General features: G+C 66.6%; 1 protein-coding gene across 1 annotated transcript; it reads left to right on the top strand.

Moving 5' to 3' along the window:
• Positions 1 to 1,177: 1,177 nt before the first annotated feature.
• On the top strand, positions 1,178 to 8,928 carry LOC126652467 (long-chain fatty acid transport protein 3-like; the record flags this gene model as incomplete). Its single annotated transcript, XM_050339220.1, is given in 6 exon segments — positions 1,178 to 1,394; positions 1,397 to 1,462; positions 1,465 to 1,527; positions 1,613 to 1,771; positions 4,238 to 4,362; positions 8,734 to 8,928. Coding segments are annotated over 6 exon segments (822 nt in total), but the record flags the coding sequence as incomplete, so codon positions are not given.
• Positions 8,929 to 9,765: the final 837 nt, after the last annotated feature.

The following is a 9,765-nucleotide window of genomic DNA, read 5'->3' as shown; positions in this document are numbered from 1 at the left end:
GAGTGCAGGGATACACAGGAGATACACGAGAGATACGGAGATACATGAGGGATACACGAGAGGGACACGAGAGATACACGAGGGATACACGAGGGAGATACAGAGATACGACGAGAGATACACGAGGGGACAATGAGGATACGAGAGATACAGAGAGAGATACAGAGGACACAAGAGACACGAGAGATACACAGGGAGCAGAGAGGGAGCTGAATGCGGGAGGAAAAGAGGTCTGGGGGCACGGGGGTGACCAAGGGGGTAACGGAGTGACACCGCGGAAAAGGGCTGGAGACACCGAGGAGGCATTCGGGGAGGGACCCCGGGGATACAGGGAGAGGAGCGGGGATGGAGCGGGAAGAGGTGACAGAGAGACTGAGGTTTGTGGGGAGCAGGGATGGGATTGGGATGGGACTGGGATGGTGGGATCACCCGGGGGGGACAGGGAGACCGGGAAGTCTGTGGGGAGCAGGAATGGGACTGGGAATGGCGGGATCACCGGCATCGAGGACGGGAGGTTTGTGGGGAGCAGGGATGGGACTGGGATGGGACTGGGAATGGCGGGATCACCCATCGGGACAGGGAGAGCGGGAAGTCTGTGAGGAGCAGGGGTGGGACTGGGATGGGACTGGGAATGGCGGGATCACCCATCGGGACGGGGAGATCGGGAGGTTTGTGGGGAGCAGGGATGGGACTGGGGATGGTGGGATCACCCATCGGGACAGGGGACCGGGAGGTTTGTGGGGAGCAGGGATGGGACTGGGATGGGACTGGGATTGCGGGATCACCCGGGGGTGACAGAGAGACCGGGAAGTCTGTGGGGAGCAGGGATGGGACTGGGAATGGCGGGATCACCCATCGGGACCGGGAAGTTTGTGGGGAGCAGGGATGGGACTGGGGATGGCGGGATCACCCATCGGGACAGGGAGGGACAGGGAAGTCTGTGGGGAGCAGGGATGGGACTGGGATGGGACTGGGGATGGGGGGATCACCCATCGGTGGGGTCAGGGAGACCGGGAGGTTTGTGGGGAGCAGGGATGGGACTGGGGATGGTGGGATCACCCATCGGGACCGGGAGGTTTGTGGGGAGCAGGGATGGGACTGGGATGGGACTGGGGATGGCGGGATCACCCATCGGGACAGGGAGACCGGGAGGTTTGTGGGGAGCAGGGATGGGACTGGGATGGGACTGGGAATGACGGGATCACCCATCGGGACGGGGCTGGCCGGGCCGATCGGTGCCGTTAAGGGCTGGATGGAGGATTGCAGGCTGTTCATTCCCCTCACGACCCCGTCCCTCCCTCCCTCCCCACCTTCCCCAGAGCTTTTTGGGTCGGTGGAGCCGCTGCTGCCCACGCTGCGCGAGGACGGCGTGGCCGTGTGGGTGCTGGGCGGGGGTCGTACCCGCCGGGGGTCGTGGCCCTGCAGGAGCTGCTGGATGAGGCCTCGGACCAGCTGGAGCCCGAGGACGTTTGGGACCCCGGGACATGAACGAGACGTGCCTGTACATCTTCACCTCGGGCACCACCGGTGGGGCCGGCCCGGGGGGGGAGGGGGGAAAGGGAGCATCGTGGGGTTGTGGGTGGGGGTCTCAACGCCGCGCCCCCCTTCCCAGGGCTCCCCAAAGCCGCCCGGGTGTCCCACCTCAAGTCGGTGATGTGCCTGAGCTTCTACGAGCTGGTGGGAGCCTCCAGAGGGGACGTTGTGTACCTGGCACTGCCCCTCTACCACATGGCCGGGGCCCTGCTGGGCGTCATCGGCTGCCTCGGCATCGGTGAGAGGGGCTGGGACCCCCGGGGGGATCGGGGAGAGGGGCTGGGATCCCCGGGGGGATAGGGACCCTCGGGGGGATCGGGGATGGAGGGGTTGGAACCCCGGGGATCGGGAGAGGGGCTGGGACCCCAGGGGATCGGGAGAGGGCCGAGACCCTCGGGGGATCGGGGAGAGGGCTGGGAACCCGGGGGATCGGGGATGGAGGGCTGGAACCCCCGGGGGATCAGGGAGAGGGGCTGGGACCCCAGGGGATCGGGGAGAGGGGCCGGGACCCACAGGGGATCAGGGAGAGGGCTGGGACCCCGAGGATCGAGGATGAGGGGCTGGACCCCGGGGATCGGGGAGAGGGGTCAGGACCCCGGGGGATCAGGATGAGGGCTGGACCTCCGGGGGATCGGGATGGAGGGGTCGGGACTCAGGGGATCAGGGAGAGGGGCGGGACCCCGGGGGATCGGGGAGAGGGGTCGGGACCCTCGGGGGGATCGGGGAGAGGGGTTGGAACCCCCGGGGGGATCGGGGAGAGGGGCTGGGACCCCCAGGGGGATCGGGGAGAGGGGTCAGAACCCACAGGGGATCAGGGAGAGGACTGGGACCCCGGGGGATCAGGGAGAGGGGCCGGGACCCTCGGGGGATCGGGGAGAGGGGCCTGGACCCTCGGGGGATCGAGGGAGAGGGCCAGGACCCACGGGGGATCGGGGAGAGGGGCTGGGACCCACGGGGGATCGGGGAGAGGGGCTGGGACCCCAGGGATCAGGGAGAGGGACCGGGACCCTCGGGGATCGGGAGAGGACTGGGACCCCGGGGGTCAGGGAGAGGGGCTGGGACCCACGGGGGATCGGGAGAGAGGCTGGGACCCAGCGGGATCGGGGGAGGGGGGCTGGGACCCACGGAGGATCAGGGAGAGGGCCTGGGACCCCGGGGGATCGGGAGAGGGGTCAGGACCCACGGGGATCGGGGATGGAGGGGCCGGACCCTCGAGGGATCGGGAGAGGGGCTGGGACCCACTGGGATCGGGGAGAGGGACCGACCCCGGGGATCGGGATGGAGGGGCCAACTCGGGGATCAGGGAGAGGGGCTGGGATCCCAGGGGATCGGGGAGAGGGTCAGAACCCCGGGGGATCGGGAGAGGGGTCAGAACCCACGGGGATCGGGAGAGGGCTGGGACCCCGGGGGATCGGGGAGAGGGGTCAGAACCCTGGGGGATCGGGAGAGGGGCTGGGACCCACGGGGGATCGGGGAGAGGGATCTAGGACCCACGGGGGATCGGGGAGAGGGACTGGGACCCTCGGGGGGATCGGGGAGAGAGGGTTGGGACCCACGGGGATCGGGGAGAGGGACTGGGACCCTCGGGGATCGGAGGAGGGGCTGGGACCCTCGGGGGATCGGGGAGAGGGGCTGGGACCCACAGGGGATCGGGGAGAGGGGCCGGGACCCCCGGGGATCAGGGATGGAGGGGCTGGGACCCCGGGGGATCGGGGATGGAGGGTCAGAACCCCGGGGGATCAGGGGAGAGGGCTGGGACCCGGGGGATCGGGAGAGGGGCTGGGACCCCTGGGGATCAGGAGAGGCTGGGACCCTCAGGGGATCGGGAGAGGGTGGGACCCCGGGGATCGGGGGAGAGGGGTGGGACCCTCGGGGGATCGGGGAGGGGGGCTGGGACCCTGGGGGATCGGGGAGAGGGCTGACACCCGGGGGATCGGGGATGGAGGGATCAGAACCCCGGGGATCGGGGAGAGGGCCGGACCCGGGGATCGGGGAGAGGGGTCAGAACCCCCGGGGATCGGGGAGAGGGGCTGGGACCCCGGGGATCGGGAGAGGGGCTGGAACCCCGAGGATCGGGAGAGAGGGCCGGGACCCTCGGGGGATCGGGATGGAGGGGCCAGAACCCCGGGGGATCGGGGAGGAGGGGCCGGGACCCACGGGGGATCGGGAGAGGGGGCTGGGAACCCCGGGGAATCGGGAGAGAGGCTGGGACCCTCGGGGGATTGGGGAGAGGGGTCGGGACCCCGGGTGGATCGGGGAGAGAGGTCAGAACCCGGGGGATCAGGATGAGGGGGTGGGACCTCCGGGGATCGGGGAGAGGGGTCGGGACCGTGGGATCGGGAGAGGGGCTGGGACCCTCGGGGGGATCGGGGAGAGGGGTCGGGACCCACGGAGGGATCCCTGAAATTCAGCTGAAATCCCTGAAATTCAAATGAAATCCCCAAAATTCAGCTGAAATCCCTGAATCTCAGCTGAAAACCCTGAAATTCAGCTGAAATCCCCGAATTCAGCTGAAATCCCTGAAATTCAACCAGAATCCCGAAATTCAGCCGAAATCCCTGAATCTCAACCAAAATCCCGAAATTCAACCAAAATCCCGAAACTCAGCCGAAAGAAATCCCTGTAACCCAGATTTGCAGGCTGATCCCTCATCCCCGGTCCATGATCCACCTTTTCCCCCTCTCCTTTTCCCGGGATCCCCCAGGAGCCACGTGCGTGCTGAGGGAGAAGTTCTCGGCCAGCGCATTTTGGGACGATTGTCGGGCCGAGGGCGTCACCGTCTTCCAGTACATCGGGGAGCTGTGCCGGTACCTCGTCAACCAGCCCCAGGTCTGCAGGGAAAGGGGGGAAACATTGGGAAAAAAGGGGTGCTGGGGGTTTTGGAGCCGGGGGTGGGTTCTTTGGACCCCCCAGATTCTGGGGAGGTGTTGGTGGTCCCGCAGCGCCCCGGGGAGCGGCACTGGGGGGGTTCCTTGGAGCCGAGGGTGGGCTCTTTGGAGCTGGGGGTGGGTTCTTTGGCCCCCCAGATTTCAGGGGGTCCCCCAGAGGTGCCGGTGGTCCCGCAGCGCCCCGGGGAGCGGTGTTGGGGTGGGTTCTTTGGACCCCCAGATTTCGGGGGGTCCCCCAGATTTTGGGGGGTCCCCCAGAGGTGCCGGTGGTCCCGCAGCGCCCCGGGGAGCGGCACTGGGGGTTCTTTGGAGCAGGTTTTTGGAGGTGGGGTGGACCTTTGGGCCGAGGGTGGGTTCTTTGGCCCCCAGATTTTGGGGAGTGCCGGTGGTCCCACAGCGCCCCGGGGAGCGGCAGCACGGGGGGTTCTTTGGAGCTGGGGGTGGGTTTTTTGGAGCCGGGGGGGGGTTCTTTGGGGCCGAGGGTGGGTTCTTTGGACCCCCAGATTTTGAGGGAGGTGCCGGTGGTCACGCGCCCGGAGCAGCAGCAGGGGGTTCTTTGGAGCCAGGGGATGGGGTCTTTGGAGCCAGGGGTGGGTTCTTTGGACCCCCAGATTTCGGGGAGTCCCCCAGATTTTGGGGAGGTGCCGGTGGTCCCACAGTGCCCCGGGGTTCTTTGGAGCCGGGGGATGGGTTTTTTGGAGCCAGGGTGGGTTTTTTGGATCCAGGGGGGGTTCTTTGGACCCCCAGATTTCGGGGGGTCCCCCAGATTTTGGGGAGTGCCAGTGGTCCTGCAGCGCTCCAGGGTTCTTTGGAGCCGGGGGTGGGTTCTTTGGACCCCCAGATTTCGGAGGGTCCCCCAGAGGTGCTGATGGTCCCGCAGTGCCCTGGGGTTCTTTGGAGGTGGGGGTGGGTTCTTTGGAGCCGGGGGTGGGCTCTTTGGACCCCCAGATTTTGAGGAGTGCGGGTGGTCCCGCAGCGCCGGGAAGCGGCACTGGGGGTTCTTTGGAGCCGGGGGTGGGTTCTTTGCACCCCCAGATTTCAGGGTCCCCAGAGGTGCGGGTGGTCCCACAGCACCCGGGGAGCAGCAGTAGGGGGGTTCTTTGGAACTGGGGGGGTAGGTTCTTTGGAGCCAGGGGATGGGTTCCTTGGAGCTGGGGATGGGTTCTTTGGACCCCAGATTTCGGGTGGTCCCCAGATGTGGTCCGGTGCAGTGGTCCCGCAGACGCCCGGAGTGTGGCACTGGGGGGCTTTTGGAGCCAGGGTGGGTTTTTGAGAGGCTGGGCGGTGGGGTTCTTTGGAGCGAGGAGTGGGTTGCTGGCCCCCAGATTTGAGGGTCCCAGAGTGCCGGTGGTCCTCAGCGCGGGGAGCACTGGGGGTTCTCTGGGTCAGGTGTTCTTTGGAGCTGGGAGGGTTCTTTGGAGCCGGGGGTGGGTTCTTTGGACCCCCAGATTTTGAGAGAGGTGCCGGTGGTCCTAGCGCCCGAGGCAGCAGCACAGGGGGTTCTTTGGAGCTGGGGTGGGTTCTTTGGGCCCCAGCTCTCGGGGGTTCCTCAGATTTTGGGGAGGTGTCGGTGGTCACCAGCACCGAGGGCAGCTGGCAGCTGGAGTTCTTTGGAGCCGGGTGGGTTCTTTGGGGTCAGGGTGGGTTCTTTGGACCCCCAGATTTTGAGGAGTGCCGGTGGTCCTACAGCGCCCGGGAGGCTGGCAGCTGGGGGAGTTCTTTGGAGCCAGGGTGGGTTCTTTGGCCCCCAGATTTGGGGTCCCAGAGGTGCTGGGTGGTCCCGCAGCGCCCGAGGAGCGGCACTGGGGGTTCTTTGGAGCTGGGGGTGGTTCTTGCGAGCCAGGGGGAGTTCTTTGGAGCCCAGGGTGGGTTCTTTGGCCCCAGATTCTGGGGAGGTGCTGGTGGTCCGCACCGAGGGCGGCAGGCACGGGGGTTTTGGACGGTGGGTTTGGGGTCGGTGGGTTCTTTGGACCCCCAGATTTGAGGGAGTGCCGGTGGTCCCTCAGCGCCCGGGAGGCGTGCAGCACGGGGTTTTGGAGCTGGGGGCTGGGTTCTTTGGCCCCCAGATTTTGGAGAGGTGCCGGTGGTCCACTTAGCACCCGGAGGGTCTTGGAGCCGAGGTGGGTTCTTTGGAGCCGAGGGTGGGTTCTTTGGCCCCAGATTTCAGGGTCCCAGATTTTGGGGAGGTGCCGGTGGTCCGCAGCACCCGGGAGCGGCCAGCACCCGGGGTTCTTTGGAGGCCGAGGGTGGGTTTTGGAGCTGGGGGTGGGGTTCTTTGGAGCAGGGTGGGTTCTTTGGAGCCAGGGGGTTCTTTGGAGCCGAGGTGGTTCTTTGGAGGCTGGAGGTGGGTTCTTTGGCCCCAGATTTTGGGGAGTTGCCGGTGGTCCCAGCGCCCGGGAGTGGCAGCAGGGGTTCTTTGGAGTGCAGGTTCTTTGGAGCTGGGGGAGTTCTTTGGAGCCAGGGTGGGTTCTTTGGCCCCAGTTTAGGGGGTCCCCAGATTTTGGGAGGTGTCCGTGGTCCCGCAGCACCCGGGAGCGGCAGCACAGGGGTTCTTTGGAGCCGAGGGTGGGTTCTTTGGACCCCCAGATTTCGGGGAGGTGCTGGTGGTCGCACGCGCCCGGGAGCGGCAGCAGGGGGTTCTTTGGAGTGGGTTTTTGGAGCTGGGGTGGGTTCTTTGGAGCTAGGGGGTTCTTTGGCCCCCAGATTTTGGGGAGGTGCTGGTGGTCCTCAGCGCCCAGGGAGCGTGCTGGGGTGGAGTTCTTTGGCCCCCAGATTTCGGGGGTCCCCAGAGGTGCCGGTGGTCGCAGCGCCCGGGAGCGGCACTGGGGGTTCTTTGGAGCCAGGGTGGGTTCTTTGGAGCTAGGGGTTCTTTGGAGCCGGGGGTGGTTCTTGGAGCTGAGGGGGTTCTTTGGAGCCGGGGTGGGTTCTTTGGACCCCCAGATTTTGAGAGGAGTTGCTGGTGGTCCCGCAGCGCCCGGAGGCGGCAGCACGGGGGTTCTTGGAGCTGGGGGTAGGCTCTTTGGACCCCCAGATTTTGGGGTCCCCAGTGGTGCCGGTGGTCCGCAGCGCCCGGGAGCGGCAGCAATCTTGGAGCAGGTGGATCTTTGGAGGTGGGTGGGTTCTTTGGAGCTGGGGGTGGGTTCTTTGGACCCCAGATTTTGGAGAGGTGCCAGGTGGTCCCTTAGCGCCCAGGGAAGCGGCAGTGGGGGTTCTTTGGCCCCTAGATTTTGGGGTCCCAGAGTGCGGTGGTCCTGCAGCGCCCGAGGAGCGGCAGCACGGGGGTTCTTTGGAGCGGGTTTTGGAGCTGGGGTTCTTTGGAGCCAGGGTGGGTGCTTTGGCCCCAGATTTTGGGAGGTGCCGGTGGTCCCAGCAGCGCCTAGGGGGTCTTCGGAGCCGGGGGTTCTTGGAGCTGGGTGGGTTCTTTGGAGCTGGGGTGGGTCCTTTGGAGCTGGGGGGGTTCTTTGGACTCCCAGATTTTGGGAGGTGCCGGTGGTCCCGCAGCACCACGAGGGGGTCTTTGGAGCTGGGGGGTCTTTGGAGCCGGGGGTGGGTTCTTTGGAGCCAGGGGTGGGTTCTTTGGACCCCAGTTTCGGGGTCCCAGATTTTGGGGAGGTGCCGGTGGTCGCAGTGCCCCGGGAGCGCACTGGAGTTCTTTGGAGCTGGGGTGGGTTCTTTGGACCCCCCAGATTTTGGGAGTCCCCAGAGTGCGGTGGTCCCAGCCCTGGGAGCGCGCACGGGGGCCCTTGGAGCCAGGGTGGGTTCTTTGGGCTGGGGGTTCTTTGGAGCTGGGGTGGGTTCTTTGGCCCCCAGATTTCAGAGTCCCCAGATTTTGGGGAGGTGCCGGTGGTCCCCAGCACCCCGAGGAGCGGCACTGGGTGGCTTTGGAGCTGGGGGGGTTCTTTGGAGCTGGGGGTGGGTTCTTTGGCCCCCCAGTTTCGGGGGGTTCCTCAGATTTTGGGGAGTTGCTGGTGGTCCCTCAGCGCCCCGGGGAGCGGCACTGGGGGGGTTCTTTGGAGCCGGGGTGGGTTCTTTGGCCCCGAGATTTCGGGGGTCTCCTCAGATTTTGGGGAGTTCCGGTGGTCCCACAGCGCCCATGAGCGGCAGCACGGGGTTCTTTGGAGCCGGGGTGGGTTCTTTAGGGCTCGAGGGTGGGTTCTTTGGCCCCTCAGATTTTGGGGAGGTGTCTGGTGGTCCTGAGCGCCCGGGGAGCGGCAGCACGGGGGGGTTTTTGAAGGTGGGGGTGGGTTCTTTGGGGTCGAGGGTGGGTTCTTTGGCCCCCCCAGATTTTGGGGAGGTGTTGGTGGTCCCTCAGCGCCCCGGGGAGCGGCAGCACGGGCTCCGCCTGGCCGTGGGCTCGGGGCTCCGGCCCGACGTCTGGAGGAGCTTCCAGGGGCGCTTCGGGCCCCTGAGGATCGTGGAGACCTACGGGCTGAGCGAGGGCAACGTCACCCTCTTCAACTACACCGGCACCCCCGGAGCCATGGGCAGGGCCAGCGCCATCTACAAGGTGAGGGCAGGGGGCTGGGATGGGGGGGGGCACACCTGGCTGGCCTGGGGGTCACACCTGGCTGTCCTGGGGGTCCCACATCCATCCTGGGGGTCCCTTTGTCCATCTGGGGGTCTCATGTCCATCTGGGGGTCACACCTGGCTGTCCTGGGGGTCCCATGTCCATCTGGGGGTCACCCCTGGCTGTCCTGGGGTCACCCCTGACTGTCCTGGGGGTCACCCCTGGCTGTCCTGGGGGTCACACCTGGTTGTCCTGGGGGTCACCCCTGGCTCTCCTGGGGGTCCCTGTGTCCATCCTGGGGGTCCCTCTGTCCATCCTGGGGGTCACCCCTGGCTGTCCTGGGGGTCCCATGTCCATCATGGGGGTTCCATGTCCATCTGGGGGTCCCTTTGTCTGTCCTGGGGGTCCCTCTCTCCATCCTGGGGGTCCCTGTGTCCACCTGGGGGTCACACCTGGCTGTCCTGGGGGTCACACCTGGCTGTCCTGGGGGTCACCCCTGGCTGTCCTGGGGGTCCCTTTGTCCATCTGGGGGTCTCATGTCCATCTGGGGGTCACCCCTGGCTGTCCTGGGGGTCACCTCTGTCTGTCCTGGGGGTCACCCCTGGCTGTCCTGGGGGTCCCTCTGTCCATCCTGGGGGTCCCATGTACATCCTGGGGGTCCTGGAGGGTCCCATGTCCATCCTGGGGGTCCCTCTGTCCGTCCTGGGGGTCACCTCTGTCTGTCCTGGGGTCACCCCTGGCTGTCCTGGGGGTCCCTCTGTCCATTTGGGGGTCACCCCTGGCTGTCCTGGGGGTCACCCCTGGCTGTCCTGGGGTCCCTCTGTCCATCCTGGGGG

This window comes from Myiozetetes cayanensis, unplaced genomic scaffold (genome assembly GCF_022539395.1).
Source record: "Myiozetetes cayanensis isolate MyiCay16 unplaced genomic scaffold, myiCay2020 scf886, whole genome shotgun sequence".
Lineage (NCBI taxonomy): Eukaryota > Metazoa > Chordata > Aves > Passeriformes > Tyrannidae > Myiozetetes > Myiozetetes cayanensis.
This window is presented reverse-complemented; position numbering and strand designations above follow the sequence as displayed.